This window comes from Mauremys mutica, chromosome 3 (genome assembly GCF_020497125.1).
Source record: "Mauremys mutica isolate MM-2020 ecotype Southern chromosome 3, ASM2049712v1, whole genome shotgun sequence".
Lineage (NCBI taxonomy): Eukaryota > Metazoa > Chordata > Testudines > Geoemydidae > Mauremys > Mauremys mutica.
Window position 1 is genome coordinate 56,851,741 of NC_059074.1, and position 17,613 is coordinate 56,869,353.

A 17,613-nucleotide genomic window follows, 5' to 3' on the forward strand; every position below is an offset into this window, starting at 1 on the left:
GCCGTCGGTCTCGGTCACCGTCCCGGTACCAAATGGACAGACACTGTTTCTCGGCACCGTCTGCGGACAGACTACCGCCTTCGGCGGTACAATCCGTCAGCGCCTCAGCACCTCCTTGGCCATCCCGCCCGGCATCGGTGGCCTCCGGCACGGACAGTAATGCACACTTGCCACCGACCCCTCACGGTAATCCTCAAGGGGCTCAAAAGTGGGGCTTCTGGGTTCCCTGGGCCCAGTATGAAGCGCAGGGGGTACCGTTTCCCCCGAGAGACTCGGCCTCCGAGCGCAGGGCCCCCGAGGCAACGGTTAGCCAGGCGGCCCCTTCGCCTCGACGTGAGCCCTCCATTCCGCCGGACCGCCGGTCCTCCGTGCAGCACGACCCAGCCGAGGCGCAGTCAGCAGCCCCTGCAGAGGAGGCCGTCGTGCCGGGCTTGTCCTCATCGTCCTCCCCGGACGAGGCGGTGGCCGGTGCTTCGACCAAGGAGCCGCCGCCCATTGACTTGAAGGCCCACCAGGACCTGCTTCGCCGGGTGGCGACGGCCATGGATCTCCCAGTAGCGGAGGTCCAAGAGGACGAGGACCCTATTACCAACGTGGTTGGTGCGGACGCTCCCGTGCGGGTGGCGTTGCCCTTTGTGAAAACAATCCAAAAGAACGCCACCACGCTTTGGCAAACACCCGCTTCCATCCCTCCCACGGCCCGAGGGGTCGAGCGTAAATACTCAGTTCCCCCTACGGGCTATGAGTACCTTTATACCCACCCGACCCCGGACTCCTTGGTGGTGCAATCGGTTAACGACCGCGAGAGGCACGGTCAACCTGCCCCTGCGCCGAAGTCCAAGGACGCCCGGCGCATGGACCTGCTAGGCCGCAAGGTCTACTCAGCGGGTGGCCTACAGATGCGTATTGCTAACCAGATGGTCCTCCTAGCCAGATACGTCTTTGATATCCTAACATCCCTGGCGAAGTTCACGGAGCTCCTGCCGTCAGCCTCCCGCCAGGAGTTCACGGCAATGTTAGAGGAGGGGAGGAGATCATCTAGGTCCTCCATCACGGCAGCCCTTGACGCTGCGGACTCCGGAGCTCGGACCTTAGCCTCCGGCGTGTCGATGCAGCGCATCGCCTGGCTGCAGTCCTCCACCCTGCCACCGGAGGTGCAATATACACTGCAGGACCTGCCCTTCGACACGCAGGGTCTTTTTTCCGAAAAGACAGATTCACGGATCCAGACCCTAAAGGACGGTCGCGTTGCCATCCGCACCCTAGGGATGCACACGCCGGCGACACAACGCAGGTCCTTCCGGCAGCAACCCTCCCGGCCCTTCTACCAGCAACGCTATCGGCCGTACAATAGCCGGCGACCGGCTCAAAATCGCCGTCGTCCTTCCGGCAATCGGCGTAGCCAGGGCCAGGCCTCTTCCAAGGCCCCTCAGGGGGCCAAGCAGGCCTTTTGATGGGACGCTCGAGGACGGCCCATCACTCTCCCTACCGGATCCTTCCCCTTTATTTTACAACCGCCTTTCCCATTTCTTTTCGGCGTGGTCCCAATTAACAACAGACAGCTGGGTGCTTCAGACAGTCCAGTCGGGATACCGCCTTCAATTTGTTTCACCCCCGCCTTACCACCCACCCTCCCGGTCCCTCTTCAGGGACCCCTCTCACGAGCAATTCCTCTTACAGGAGGTCCAGACTCTGTTGAGCGTGGGTGCCATAGAGGCAGTGCCTCAAGACAGGCGGGGCAGGGGATTCTACTCCCGTTATTTTCTCATCCCCAAAGCGAAAGGGGGGCTACGTCCTATCCTGGACCTTCGCGAGCTGAACAAGTTCCTGCTCAAGCCCAAGTTTCGCATGGTTACCTTGGGGACCATCATTCCCTCCCTGGATCCAGGAGACTGGTTTGCCACCCTCGACATGAAGGACGCCTACTTCCATGTCGCGATTTATCCTCCTCACCGACATTACCTCCGGTTTGTCGTCAACAACGCCCACTACCAGTTCGCCGTGTTGCCGTTCGGGCTCTCCACCGCACCGAGGGTGTTCACCAAATGCATGGCGGTGGTTGCCGCAGCCCTCCGCCGTCGTCGGATACATGTCTACCCGTATCTCGACGACTGGCTGGTTCGCGGTCAGTCTCAACAGCTGGTGATGGGCCAGTTGACAGACATTCTGTCCCTCTTCCGACGGCTCGGGCTTCTCATCAACGCCGAGAAGTCCACTTTGGTTCCGTCACAGCGGGTGGAGTTCATTGGAGCGGTCCTCGACTCCGTGATAGCCCGAGCCTGCCTGCCGCAATCTCGACATCAGACCATGGTCTCCATCATCCGGGACCTCGTCTCCTTCCCAACCACGACGGTGCGCTCCTGCCTCCGCCTCCTAGGCCACATGGCATCATGCACGTATGTCACCGCGTACGCGCGGCTCCACCTCCGCCCGTTCCAGTCTTGGCTCGTGTCGGTGTACCGACCGAATCGCGATCCCATCGATATGGTGGTCACAGTCTCCAGGCCGACCCTCGACTCCCTCGACTGGTGGCTAGACCCGCAGGTCGTCTGTGCGGGAGTCCCGTTCCATCCGCCTCACCCGTCCGCCACGCTGACCACGGATGCCTCAGCGCTCGGTTGGGGGGCTCACCTGGGCGACCTTCACACCCAAGGTCTGTGGTCGCCGCAGGAGCTCGCTCTCCACATCAATGTACGCAAACTGCGAGCGATCCGTCTGGCCTGTCGCACCTTCTGCACCCACCTGCAAGGTCGCTGTGTGACAGTGTTCACGGACAATACAACAGCAATGTTCTACGTGAACAAGCAGGGCGGAGCCTGCTCCTCCCTCCTCTGCAAGGAAGCGATGCTCCTGTGGGACTTCTGCGTGACCCACTCCATTCACCTGGAAGCGTCCTTTCTTCCGGGAGTGCAGAACACGCTGGCCGACCATCTCAGCAGGTCGTTCCTCTCCCACGAGTGGTCCCTCTGTCCAGATGTCGTACGCACGATCTTCCAGAGGTGGGGGTTTCCCCAAGTAGACCTATTCGCGTCCAAGGAGAACAGGAAATGTCACCTGTTTTGCTCGTTCCGGGGTCACTCGCCGGGCTCCCTGTCGGACACCTTCCTGTATTCCTGGAAGGATCGCCTACTCTACACCTTCCCTCCGTTCCCCCTCGTTCACCGAGTGCTTCAGAAGCTGCGGAGGGACAGAGCCACCGTCATTCTCGTAGCTCCGGCCTGGCCGAGGCAGCATTGGTACTCCCTGCTGCTCGAGCTCTCCGGGATCCCATCCCCCTTCCGTTGTGGCCGGACATCATCACCCAGGACTTCGGCAGGCTCCGCCATCCGAGCCTGCAGTCCCTCCATCTTACAGCTTGGTACCTGAGTGGTTGACCCACGCAGAGAGGGACTGCTCGGCGGCAGTACAGCAAGTCCTGCTAGAGAGCAGAAAGCCTTCCACTCGCTCCACCTATCTGGCGAAATGGAAGAGGTTCGCGCTCTGGTGTGACCAACGAGGCCTCAATCCCTTCGTAGTCCCGGTCCCTACTATCCTGGACTACCTCTGGTACCTTAAGGAGCAAGGTCTCCTCCCTGAGGGTTCACCTGGCAGCAGTGTCTGCCTTTCGTCCATCGCTGGAAGGTCGGTCCATCTTCTCCAACCAGATGGTTTCCCGCTTCCTTAAAGGCCTGGACCACTTATACCCGCCGGTCCGGCGCCCTGCTCCGACCTGGGATTTGAACCTCGTGCTGGCCAAGCTGATGGGTCCCCCCTTCGAGCCCTTGGCCACATGCTCCCTGCTCTACCTCTCCTGGAAGACGGCCTTCCTTGTTGCCATTACATCAGTGAGACGAGTTTCTGAGCTCCGCGCTCTGACGGTTGGTCCGCCATACACCGTCTTCCACGGGGACAAGGTGCAGCTTCGACCACATCCGGCCTTCCTCCCAAAGGTGGTGTCAGCCTTCCACCTCAACCAGGAGATTTTCCTCCCAGTGTTCTTCCCGAAGCCGCATGCCTCGCCTCGGGAGCAACAGCTGCACACCCTCGACGTCCGCAGGGCGCTCGCTTTCTACATCGAGCGAACTAAACCATTCCGGCGTTCGCCCCAGCTGTTCGTAGCGGTTGCTGACCGCATGAAGGGCGAGCCGATATCCTCCCAGCGGATTTCCTCTTGGGTCACCGCGTGTATCCGGACTTGCTACGAGCTTGCTCGCGTGCCGCCATGCCGCCTCACCGCACACTCGACGAGGGCGCACGCCTCGTCGGCTGCCTTCCTGGCCCACGTTCTGATCCAGGACATCTGTCGAGCGGCCACCTGTCTTCACTCCATACCTTCACCTCCCACTACGCGTTGGTGCAACAGTCTCGAGACGACGCAGCCTTCGGCTCAGCGGTTTTACACTCCGCCACGTCTCACTCCGACCCCACCGCCTAGGTAAGGCTTGGGAATCACCTAACTGGAATGCATAGGAGCAATCACTCGAAGAAGAAGAGACGGTTACTCACCGTAGTAACTGTTGTTCTTCGAGATGTGTTGCTCCTATCCATTCCAGACCCGCCCTCCTTCCCCACTGTCGGAGTAGCCGGCAAGAAGGAACTGAGGAGCGGACGGGTCGGCTGGGGTATATATTCAGCGCCATAGCAGCGCCACTCCAGGGGGCGCCCAGCTGGCCCGCCGGTGTTGCTAGGGTAAAAAAGTTCCGAGATGCCGTGCACGCGCGGCGCGCACACCTAACTGGAATGGATAGGAGCAACACATCTCGAAGAACAACAGTTACTACGGTGAGTAACCGTCTCTTTTGGATGTGTCTGACCTCAGTTGGGGAGCATAACTTGGTACCCCACAGACTCAAGGGTTATGACCTCAAGAGGAGCTTGCATTACTTATAAACAACAGAGAGCTCAGGGCCATTCATCTAGCCTGTGCTGTCTTCCTTCCCCAGCTGTCCAGTCGGATGGTGCAGGTGTTGACGGACAACACGGCCTCTATGTTCTATGTCAACAGGCCTGGGGAAGCACTTTCCTCAGCTGTATGCCAGGAGGTCCTCTGCCTGTGGGACTTTTGCATTCAGCATGCAATCCACCTGGAAGCCTTGCACCTCCCTGGCATCCATAACATGCTGGCGGATCACCTCAGCAGGTCCTTCTTTCACCACAAGTGATCACTCCATTCTGAGGTTGTCTGAGCGCTCTTACAGAAGTGCGGGGACTCCTCAAGTGGACTTGTTCACCACCAGACAGAACAGAAAATGTCATCAGTTCTGCTCTCTCCAAGGCCTCGGCAGAGGCTCACTTTCCGATGCTTTTCTCCTGTCATGGTCAGGGGACCTGATGTACGCCTTCCCGCCAGTTCCACTCATCAGCAAAGTCCTCTCAAAAATCAAGAGGGACAAGGCATGAGTCATGATCACCCCGGCATGGCTCGCCAGCATTGGGACCTGGCTGTGGCAGCCCCGTGGCCACTTCCCAGCTGCCCGGACCTACTCTCACAGGATCATGGTAGGCTTCTGCACCCAAACCTTGCCTCTCTCCACCTTACAGTGTGGATGCTGCGTGGCTGAATCCAGAGGAACAGGCCCGCTTTAGTCAGGTACAGCAAGTTCTCTTGGAAAGCAGAAAGCCCTCCACCAGAGCGAGTTACCTGGCAAAGTGGAAGAGTTTCTCCTGCTGGGCAATGAAGGGCAACATCTCCCCGACTCAGTCGTCTCTGCAGTCCATCTTGGATTACTTGCTTCCCTTACAGCACCAGGGCATCGCCTTCTCTTCAATCAAGGTGCACCTGGCAGCCATATTGGCCTTCCATCCTTGTGTCCAGGGTAAATCGGTATTCTCGCATGAGATGTTGATCAGGTTCCTGATGGGGCTTGAAAACTTCTTTCTGCCGATCTGGGATGTGGTTCCCCAATGGGACCTCAACCTAGTCCTCTCCCGGCTCAGAGGTCTGCCCTTTGAGCCCATGGCTTCTTGTTCCCTTTCCCACCTGTCGTGGAAGGTTGCATTCCTTGTAGCAATTACCTCAGTGAGGCATATCTTTGAGATTAAAGCCCTCAATACGGAGCCCCTGTAAACGGTATTCTAGAGAGATGAGGTCCACTACCTTTCTGATGCATGTCCCTATCCAGGATATATGCAGGGCCGTGATGTGGTCTTCAGGTCACGATGCAGTACACCATCACCCATCAAGCCAGAGATGATGCTGGCTTCACCAGAGTTGTGTTACAATTGACAAGTTCATGGACTCCGGTGGTACTGTTTGGGAGTCACCTACAAAGGAATGCATATGAGCAGGCAAGCATATGAGCAAGCAAAGAAAAGACTGTTACCTTTTTGTAACTGTTGTTCACTAGATGTGTTGCTCATGTCCATTCCATGACCCATCCTCTTTCCTCACTTTCAAAGTTTCTGGAAAAAAGGAACTGAGGGAGGGGGGAGCCAGTGGCGCCCCTTATACTATTGCATATGCATGCCACTCCAGAGGGAGCCAGAGTCAGTCCCCTACAGATATCCACTGAGGGAAAGACTTCTAGCACCAGTGCATGTGGCGAGCTCAAACATCTACATTGGAATGGACATGAGCAACACATCTCGAAGAGCAACAGTTACAAAAAGGTAACTGTCTTTTCCTATGAGTGAAGGGGGATTTTTTCACCCACTCTCCTTCTCCTGGAACTGATGTTTTCACACACTATTCACCTTCCTCCTTTTTGGCAATGGAAAAGAGGGCTTTTGACTTCCTTTTTCAGTCCCTACCTTCAGCTCATCTTCATATCTCTGCTGTTCATAGCCAACACAATGGGACCACATTCTGCAGCAGAAATTACAACATTTTTAAGCCCCTCCATTTTCAGTTTAAACCTATTTTTACTGAAAAAATCCTGGGTTTTACAAAAAGTATTATTTGTTTTTTTCCAATTTTCACCCTACCTTTGTATCAGTCAAGTATATAAAATTAACTTGTCTTATTTGGAAAATACAATACATTGCATGATATATATATTACGGTAATACATTAGTCTGCGTGTATTTGCAAAACTGCCTGTTGAAGTAAGGTTATGTTTTTATCTAGAAGATACAGTAAACAAATAGGCACACACACAAGCTCTGAAGTGCGTGCACATCTGAATGTACTGATGAATATCACGGCTACCATATACATATTTCAGGCTGTCAGCAGATAACGGTTTAAAGATTTGACACACTAAAATGGGAAGAAAATGAAAATATGTATCAGAATATGTTTCAGAACACAAGGAAGTATTTGAAAGTTTTTAAAAAAACAAAAACAGGAGAAAAGGATAAAGTTGTGTTCTTAGGGAACCAGGGCACAGTGTCCAGCCTGTCTGACTCACAAAAAACCTTCCCCCCACCACCACCCAGCCTCTGCTTGAACCAAAACTGATCAGAAGAAAGACTTCCAAAAAGCAATTAAAAGGCAGTGGAAGACAAACCTAAAACCCTCCAAAGAAGAGTGACAGGATTAAGGAAACTCCCCTAGCCTCGTTTGCATTGAAGATGGGACAGGGAGGCATCTCCATTAGCATGCAGAATGGAGAACAGAGATTCCAAGGCAAGAACTGCACTGAACTCTGAGACCAGAAAAGCCGGGAAGCACTGCATGATGGGGGATCTCTGCTCCAGATGTTAATAAACCCATGCCTGCCCACACCCAGCTCAGTAGTTATCAGACCCATTCTAGTAATAAATCCCTTATTGGTATCCAAAATACTGAAGCTGCCTAATTGCATTGTGAGCTCCCTCGAAGAAACACCACCCATAGCCCGGGATGATCAGTTCCTATTGCCTAGCCTGAACAAAACAACTTTGGTATATTCCCTTGAGCCATCAGTTTACCCATAAACAAATCTAGTGTTCTCCCTTGAACCTTTGTTCTTTCCTTACAAAACCCCCTACCCATGCTCAAGTAAGTGCTCTGATGCCTGTATCCAAAAACTATATCCATTCCATTGGGACTTCATCTTCTCCTGACTGATCCTGCTGGGGGCTCTGCCTGTCTCTAGCAATCTGGACCCTCAGCTACCACCATCACCACCTGGAAACCCCGATTGATTCAAGCTCCACAGAGCGGTGAGAACCTAACTCATTCGCTCTTGGTACAGCCTTCTGACCCTGACTTGTGTGATCAGTTATAGTTTTTTAAACCTGACTTTTGTGATCAAATTTAAGTTAGAATATTAAATCTAACTGTTTTGTTTGTTTGGTTCCCCTTGTATGGTTATTACCTGGCAATAAATAACTTTCATGGTTAAGCTAGTTTCTTTCTTTCTTTCTTTCTTTCTTTCTTTCTCTCTCTCTCTGCAGCAACGCTTCTCGTATCTAAGCTAAAGATCCCTGCAGCGCCCCAAAATCCTGTGGGTTACTACCAGAACAATTGTAACGTGAAGTGAGGATAGGGACGTGCTGAACCTGGGGCATATGAGGGTGGCAGCTTGGAAGTGCTGCTCGACCCAGACTGATGAGTCCAGGGGAATATAAGACTGGGAGCTTGAAAGTGCTGCTCGATCTAGCATGCTCAGGCATACTCTATTCCGGTTCAGTGCCCATGGCATAAGAGAATGACAGCTTGGAAGTGCTGCTCGACCCAGCCTACTGAGTCCAGGGACATATGAGGGGTCAGTTTGGGAGCGCTGATTAACCTGGTCCTCTCAGATGCACTCTGTTAATGTATGTGTTCATCTGATTCTAGGACTAGAAGAACCCAACCATTGGGAACCCTGCAGGATAGCTCCATTGGGAGGGAACTTGCAAAGGGAGAAGTAGAGTTCCGTGTGAGAACACAAATGACACAAGCAGTACATTGATAGAATTACTGAAACCCCCTCCCACCGCCCCCCGAAGAGTAACCCTAATAAATGAGCATACCCTAATGTAATGGGAAAATCTAGTAACGGTGCTGTGTATGCATTGCAAATTGTGTGGCCCAATTATTAAATGTAAATATTTATAAGCTAAGATAAACAGTAAACTATTAAAATTAAAAGTTTTACTTGGGGACTGGAGATTTATTTTTTCTTAAACTTACAGGTGGCATTGTGTTTTGAGTTCTGTTTTAGTTCTGCAACAAACCACATTGAATTCCATTCATCAAAGCATTAATCTACTCAATACTCTCCCCCCCCCCCCCCAGTCCTTCCATTCACCAAAATAAACCCTAGTAGTTATCCCAAAAAATTAATACAGTAAAATGGTTGGATTCTGTAGCTTCTTGGAAAAATGTCATCTGGTTGTGGAATTGCAGAGTTCACAGGATTGAGGTAACTGGGGCTGTTCACAGATCTCAGAACTATTGTTTCAAGACTCTGCAGCTTCAGAAAGGTATCACTTCATCAGTTACATTCAATTCACGTTTTCAGTGTTATATGCACACTTACAGGCTCAAGAACTAAACTCTATGTTTGCAGAATACACCAAACCTGGCTTTTCATGCCTCAACTAATTTTTAGGTGAAAAAAAAGTTCTATAATTGATCCTATAGTGTTATTTTATCCTTATGGGCTTGAAAAACTGAATGTATTAGCAAGAATTGTCAGTATTTTGTAATACTTCCTACATGATTGTTTTTTACTCTTGCCCACAATATCTTAGGCTGTATGTACCCACAAAAGTTTAATTTAATTAATGTACATTGTTTTTAGAAAGGGATGTAGTTAAACCACTTGAGTCTTATTGTGTGGACACTCTCACTGATTTAAGCATGCTTTATATTGGTTTCACTTACTCTGATCAGAGATTGACAAGCTAAATCAAAAGAAGACACTTAAATTTGAGTGTTGATAGAAGAGAGTCATGCAGATTTAGTGAAGATTGGTACATTCTGTTTGTAAACAAGGGGACAACAGAAGCTTTATCTTCTTGGGTGTGTTTTTGTGTGTTCCTCTATCTAAATTCTCCAGACTTTTATTTTCCCCGCAATCCCCGGAGGGGAAGGGGGCAGGCTGTAACAATTTTTCTGTTTGAGTGGTGCCACCTGTATTCCTCTTGACTCCTCTTCATTCTAGAAGCATGACTTGCACTTACTGCACAGAATAGGTTTTTCCACTGTTTTCAGAGAGGGCCCTAATGGAGGGAGAGCGGGGCCGTTTACAAGTATTTCTGAAGCCCCTCTCACTAAGTGGAGTAGCTGAGGGATTTATGAAGTTGAAGGGGATAGTTCTGGCCTGGTCCCGTGTCCCTTCTGCATCGGAAACTTCAACACGCTTTGTTATTAATGCGAGCAGTGAAGGGGCTCACACATTGGTTTATGAGAAATGTGCTGTAAACACCGCTTTGCTAGAGCTACTTTGCAGCGTTCCCCTGCTGCTGCGCATCCAGCCGTGAGCCCCGCACCCCCACCTCTGGGGAGGGCCGTGAATCAGGCGGGGAACAGCGGCAGGGTCGCGCTCTTCCTTGGCCTCCCCGACGCGCGGGCCGGAGCGAGGAACAGGGAGAAGATCCGGGCTGGCGGGAAAGTGGCCGGTCTGCGGGTGTCCCGCCCTACGCTACTCCCCCGCCCGCAGCGTGGCGCGGAGCCGCCTCCCAGGCGGGGTGAGGGGGCGGCTGCCGCGCAGGCTCAGGCCGCACCTCGCCCCTGGCGTCCTGCGCAGCTCGGCGCGGCATGGCTCTGCGGCTGCTGTTGGGCCGAGCGACCAGTAAGCGGCCAGGGGCCGGGCCGGCTTGGGCTGCGCGATGCGCCGCGCCGGGCGCAGTGTCCAAGGGCCGGGCCCCCGCGGGGGCGCTGAGGGCGAGGCGCCCTGGGCCCTGGCTGCGGGGCGCTGCAGCTGCGTGGCTGCGGCCTGCTGCCGGAGGCCACGTACAGGCGGCCCCCGCCCGGCGCAGCTGGTGAAGTGGCCGCTGCTGGGATTGGCCTCCACCGGCTGCATCATGGTCAGGCTGCGGCCCCCGTCCCCACTGGGCACTGACCAGCGAGACGGGTCCAGGCCCAAACCCCCCTTTGGCAGAGAAGATCAGGCCAGAGCTGCCTGCAGCTCCCTCTGCAGTAGCCCCCGAGTTTGCGGCCCTTTTTACAGCTTAGCAACACATTGCGCACCAAGCGTGGTATTTTGATCTGAATTTAATTGTTTTGGAGGTCACCTAGGCCCAGCATCAGGGAGATGTCTGTGGAGTTAGGGCAGAGGGGAGTTAAAAGGATTTGTCCCCTTACTTTCTCTTTTGCTCTGTAAACATACTGCTTTTTCTACCTTGCCTTGGTCATCTTATATCATGGACGTTTCCTTGAGGAAGGATTTCCCTTTGGTTTTTAAACTCTCTCCCGTCTTCTGCCTTTTTTAAAGTGTTCATATTCTTCCATAACGATAACACTCTCCAAACATACCTAGGCATCTACTGGATTTTTTTTAAATGACAGCTCATTGCAAACATTCTGCTTTCCCTACATGTGTTTGTTTATAGCGCTGTGATTTGACGAGCTGACAGGTTTTCACACATGACTTGCCTGTGATTAATTGTAAAGTGGGGCTCTTGACAGATGTTTTCCCAAATTCACTTTTTAAATGTTGATGGAGCTTTCTGAGAAAATCAATATTTTTCTTTTAATTTTGTATGTACATGTTGATTATATAATTTAGATTGAATTCAGATCTCCTCAGATTGTCTGTTTCCTCACTGAAGGCTTTGATTGGAATTGCTTTGCTGCTGTAGCAAGCGGCTGCACAGTGTCCCAGCACCTGCCATTAAGACATGCTGTCTAGCTCAAACTAGGGATGCAGACTCCCACTAGCTGCTGGGAGTAGACCACCCCCCCCCCCCCCCCCAAATGAAGAGGTTGCTGGGAGGAAGTTGATGCCCACTCCCGGGGGCGGGGGGGGGGATGTATGCATTAGAAAATGCCAGCACACTTATTATCTTGACTCTGAAATATAAGACCGGATGCTTCAAGTGGTTTATAACCTTATCAAGTTTGAGGGCCAAGATATATACTAAACACTGTTTCTTTCAGTATCTGCTTCTAAAATTAAGGGTCTAAAATTAAGAATGTACACTGATGTCTTAGGACTTTCTGCACATTGAATATTTAACATCTTTTTGTGCTCCTGCTCAGAATGAATGCTTCATTCTCTAGTAGGTGGAGTTGAGTGAGTTTGAGGATTTTTAGCCACTGGTTGATGCAGTTATTCAGCATAAAACTGTTACATTTTAACAAACTTACATGTTAATGTGCATTTGTTTGATAGGGCCAGGTCTGCTGTGCAGCTCTTTGAGGAGAACTAGTTCTAATGTGGAAGGGAAGTCTGAACCTATACAGAAATCTCCTAAAAAATCAAAATTACCACTAGGTCGTCTTGATGAACCAGAAGAGTCCAATAGAGAGAGAGAACCACTGGAAAGTAAGTCATGGTTTTTCTAAAAAGGAAAAAAAGTACTAATTAAAGGCTTGATCCAGAGAGATGCTGAGTGCCTGCAAATCTTACCTGAGCTGTGGATGCTCAGCACTTCTCGGGATCAGGTGTTACATAAGAGAACTCTGAAACATGTTATATATGTTCATAGCTGGCATTAAATACCATTTTAGACTATTTTATAATGCACTGGGAAGTGGGAATAGATGATCTGGTGATTCCTTCTGGCCTTAAATTCTATGACTGAGTTGTATACAGTGGCATTAAAACAAAAGCATCAGAGCACCAACTCCTTTTAATATACAAACTGCTGCTTTAGGCATTGGTCCTGTAAAGCCCCTTGCACTTGATTTCAGTGGGGTTCCACGTGGAAATGCTTGCAGGATTGGGGCCTTAGATTGTTACCATTGCTATAAATCACAAGAAAATAAGTATGAACTATATAAGTGTACACATGCATTTCTAGGAGCCATTCCGCTTGGCCTAAAGCAGGTAGTTACTTTAAACTCATGTAGCATGTTTCATCTGTAGCCACACTCATCCATTGCACTATGATCAGTTGCCTTTTGTTGTCTCTTAGAATTTGTGCTTTATAATCAGACTATCTAATTTACTTTTAAACTGTCTAGTGCATGGCTTTTTTATGTCTGTAAATACTATAAACATTTATAGTGCTATGTAAATTATTTAAAAAATAAGAGGCTGTGAGCAGTATTGGACTGTGAGCAGTATTGGACTGTGATTACCATCAGGAATTATTCAGATTTGGAGAGATCGGGTAAGCAAAAAGACATGCTTAATTCTGATTCTGTCTTATTATCCTTTTACCCCCAAAAGAAGTAAATGCCACCACTGATATTAATTTAACAAATGCATAATTATTTTGTTTTGTTCATGTTTAGAGGTTTTGTGTTTTAGGGCTAAGCCAGAAAAATCCTTGAGTTTTAATTTTCCCTGTGCCTGGTCTTACTGCTGCTGACACTGCAGCAATCATCAGTTAGAAGGCCAACAGCTCAGTTCTTCTATGCTGGCTGTTAACCAGATAGCAAATGAGGACTTAAACTAACCATTCACTATCCACTGCTGTTGTGTCACTTCCACTGAGGAGTCTCTTGAGATTCTGCTGCTGCTTAGATATTTTGATAAGTTTTATAGTTTCATCTTAAATAGAGATGAAGCATTTATGCTCCTGCTATCCATTCCAGAATCATATGCAAATATTGACGTTTAAAAATCTATGTAGATGCCGAACAAGGCAACATGATGAGGCACATTTAAATATATGTGAGTTAAAGATGTATTTCTATTTTTTTAGCTTATCTGTCTGGTTTAGGGATTTATGCTTCTGCCCACCATCATAGTACCTGGTGCCTTCTTCATAAAAGCAATTGCAATCCACGTACAATGTCTGGTAGAAATTATTACTTCTATGAAAACTCAGTTATTTTTATGTAAACTGAGATGTCTTCCCACTATCACAAAAAAAAAAAAAGAAAGAAAAAGAAAAATACAGACAGAATGAATCTTGGCCAAAATTTTCAGATTTGGGTGCTTAAAATTAGGGACCTAAGCAAAAGTGAAAAGGGGACTGATTTTCAGAGGTGCTAAGCACATGCAGCTCCTATTCAATTAAATAAATTCTCATTTTGAATTCAGTGGTAGTTGTTGATGCTCAGTATCTTTTAATGTCAGGTCACTTTTATTAAGGTACCTAATTATGGTATTAGGTTTGCAGGACGGGATAGCTCAGTGGTTTGAGCATTGGCCTGCTAAACCCAGGATCGTGAGCTCAGTCTGTGAGGGGGCCACTTAGGAATCTGGGGGCAAAAATCAATACTTGGTCCTGCTAGGGCAAGGAGTTGGACACAATGGCCTTTCAGGGTCCCTTCCAGTTCTATGTGATAGGTATATCTCCATATGCAAATATGGGGAGGATAGTTCAGTGGTTTGAGCATTGGCCCGCTAAACCCAGGGTTGTGAGTTCAACCCTTGAGGGGGCTATTTAGGGACCTGTGTCAAAAATCTGTCTGGGGATTGGTCCTGCAGGTTGGACCATCTGGCCTCCTGAGGTCCCTTCCAACTCTGACATTCTATGACCATAGATACCTATATTTGATAATTGTGGCCAAGATTTTTAGCCCTAAGCTCCCTGAAATTGCTATTGCATTAACCTAAATTTATTTATTTTTTAAATCAAGATCAGTCTTTTGTTATAAATGGATGCAAACATGTTACACTGTGAATGTTTACCTTTGTACTATATCTGCCAACTTTATTGGTCTTTTAATCATAGAACTATAGAGTTGGAAGGGACCAAGGGTCATCTAGTCTAAAATCCCCTGCCAAAATGCAGGAATTGTTGTGTCTAAACCATCGAAGGCAGATGGCTATCCAGCCTCTTAAGTTCCCATATTGTTTTAGAATTTCCAGATGACATCAATCCTGCTACAAAGGAAAAAGGTGGACCCAAAGGCCCTGAACCTACTCGTTATGGAGATTGGGAGAGAAAAGGACGTTGTATAGATTTTTAATGCACAAATGTATCTATATTGCTAATAGTATGTTTGATACTTGTTTAAAGAATTTACTGTAGATAGAGAAATTTCACCTAATTGTTCCTTTTAATTCTTAAATGGAGCTTCTTTTTTCCAACATGTATTTGAGGAATATCCTGAGAGATGTTTTCTGCAAATAAACATTGTTAGTCAATATTAACCTTTTTAGTCCTCTTTTACTTGTATATTAAATTCATTTGCATATTGCTCTTGGGGGAATTCTGCACCAAAAAATTAAAAATTCTGCACACAATATTTGAAAATTCTGCATATATTATTTGTCAAAATAACACAATATAATCATGCCAGTTTCAATTATTTTGGTAATTTATTTCAAAATATCTGTCAGTAAATATGTTTGTAACAATACAGACCAAAAAATAAGATTCTGGTAATTTTTTTTTTTTTTTTTTTTACAAATAGATTCCTTACTAGGCATATTAATGCAGAACTTTGTGTAATTAATTTAAATTAAAATATAGAACTGTATTTCCTGCACCTGTCTGAAGCAGTGCAAAGGGTTGGGGGAGTCAAGGGTAATGGAGGAGATGAGGGAGAGGGAAGGAGCCTAGGAGTGAACTTGTTGGGTGAGGGCGGGAGGGGTTTTTTTGTGGGGGGGAATTGTTAGGGATTTGGGAAGCCTCCCCCTGGCTGACCCCAAGCCTCTCCCTTTCAGTCAGGCACATCTGTCCCTGTCCCTGCACACACACCTCCAACCCCATGGGTCTCTGCAGACCCCCACCCCAGGCTCAACACTGTCATCCCACTAGTTCTTCAGCTCATGCTCCAGTCTGTCCCTCCCACTAACCATTCTGAACCCCCAGCAGCCTTGTGTGCTGCACTCTGCCCTAACCTGGCTCTGCAGGCAGGGTGCTGTGATGAACTTCTATTCCTGGGGGAATTCTGCAGCAGTGGGCATAGAATTTTTTATTTTCCCACATAAAATACATTTTGCCTAAGAAGTGTTGCAGTTCTGCCTTTTTCCCACCAGAGGCGGCTGTGGTGCCAGAACAGGGGCATGAACACAGCCAGCTGTTCTGGCTCCACAGCGGCCTCTGGTGAGAAAAAGGCATAACTGCAGCAGTTCTTAGGCAAAATGTTTTTTATGTGGGGAAAATACAAAATTATGCGAGACAGAGGAATTCTGTGTATGTCCTCAGATGTGCAGAATTCCCCCAGGAGTAGCATATTAACTATTCTCCCGGAGTCGTTAATATATTAGCAAAGAGTGTGTTTGAATTCTAAGGTCCAGAGTGTTGGTTCTTAACCTATTAGTGACCTGTATTCAGGAATTTCATGTGATTGAGTATTTGGCTGTATCTCATGTACTGCTGGTGCCTCCAATTCTGTGGGAATCAAATGTCTAGGGGAAAGACACCCTCAAACTAATAAAAATGTCTATAGAAGTATGTTGTAAACAAGACTGGATGATTGAGAAGGGATGCCTATGATATAATTATGTTATGTGATAAGAGGTACTTGTTATTGCAGATGTTTTCTGTAGTGAATGAAATAAGGATCTGTTGAAAAATTATTTTAATTCATTAATAACTGCTGATTGTCACAGCTGTCAGTAATAATAACTAGCTTAGAATTCCCTTTAGCTTATCAATCATGTAACCTAAAGAAACCATAAAAGAAATTCCCTAAGTAATTAGGTAAAATGAAAATGTAAAAAACAGAACACATAGTAAAATTAATCATGGGAAAGCAGTTTTCCCTCCAAAAAGGAGTTTTTCTTTTTACAGGGTGTGAGACAAAGAGGGTTAGAAAGATAGTTCAGGAATGAACACTGTCAGCATTCTACTAGGTACAGAGGAGGGTACCAAACCTTCTCTTCACCATCCCCAGAAGGTGATAAAGTATGTCTTTCTGTATTGTGTATAATGCTGTATTAATCTTTACTTCATTATCTTTAATTATATATTAGTTTGAGACAGTTATTTGACAATCTCAAATTGTTATTAAATTCAAACATGCAACAACATTGCTATAAAGTAACTTTTTGGAGCAGGTAATTACATCATGTGCACTAATCTTCAGTAGTGTTTTCACTCCTTAATGCAAGACTGGTGATGTGAAACTGATGGTTGTGATAATCTTATTGAAAAATATTTAAAACCAAAACTCTTCAGTGTACTAAAATTTAATATTTATAGTATCTTCCATGCTGAAAGATCAAGATATCAAAAAACAACACGAATCTGAGCAAAAGCTGTCCAAAGTTACTCATAATGCTTTGGAGAACATCAGTGTGATTGGCCAAGGCTTGAAGCAGTATGTTTTACAAATTGTATGTGATATATAGACACACAATTTGTGAAACACTATATAGTGAAATGCAGCCACTTCTGGAGAACAGGCCAGCATCTAATTGATGTACAGCACAATAGTTAAGGGGTAAGGGAAGTTTTAATAAAGGGCTCCAGGCCAAACTGCTACTCTTGAAAAGTGCCATGAGTTGTTTTTTTTGTTTGTGCAAAGCATACAGGACCTCAGTTTTTTAATTTTGTCTTAAAGACTGACACAGTAAACTGTATGACACTCAATTTATCAATCTCAGAGAGTTGGAGGGCTAGTTGACCCTCTTGGGACTGGAATTTATGGTTTAAAGCCATCTAGGAATGCCAGATATGAGGCTTAGACAACAATTATCTCCTGTAGCTTATATAATTACATGTATGTGTATTTTTTGTTGGATAAATAAAGGTGACTACCTCAAAATT

The 17,613-nt window shown here is 47.8% G+C and overlaps 1 protein-coding gene across 3 annotated transcripts; it reads left to right on the top strand.

Moving 5' to 3' along the window:
- The first annotated feature begins 10,397 nt into the window (after positions 1 to 10,397).
- SDHAF4 (succinate dehydrogenase complex assembly factor 4) lies at positions 10,398 to 15,047 on the top strand. 3 transcript variants are annotated; one of them, XM_045009431.1, is made up of 3 exons: positions 10,398 to 10,625; positions 12,168 to 12,320; positions 14,754 to 15,047. In XM_045009431.1, the coding sequence occupies exons 1-3, from the start codon at positions 10,592 to 10,594 to the stop codon at positions 14,861 to 14,863; spliced, it is 297 nt and encodes a 98-aa protein (XP_044865366.1). In that variant the 5' UTR covers positions 10,398 to 10,591; the 3' UTR covers positions 14,864 to 15,047. The 3 variants fall into 3 exon arrangements, with proteins under 3 accessions (XP_044865366.1, XP_044865364.1, XP_044865365.1); XM_045009429.1 differs by lacking the exon at positions 10,398 to 10,625 and adding an exon at positions 10,632 to 10,888; XM_045009430.1 differs by lacking the exon at positions 10,398 to 10,625 and adding an exon at positions 10,632 to 10,786.
- Positions 15,048 to 17,613: the final 2,566 nt, after the last annotated feature.

Coding starts and splice junctions, on each gene's coding strand:
- SDHAF4 (XM_045009429.1), top strand. CDS start 10,663: ATGCGCCGCGCCGGGCGCAGTGTCCAAGGGCCGGGCCCCCGCGGGGGC. Junction 10,889..12,167: donor GCGGCCCCCGTCCCCACTGG/GCACTGACCAGC, acceptor TTTGTTTGATAG/GGCCAGGTCTGCTGTGCAGC. Junction 12,321..14,753: donor AGAGAGAGAACCACTGGAAA/GTAAGTCATGGT, acceptor ATATTGTTTTAG/AATTTCCAGATGACATCAAT.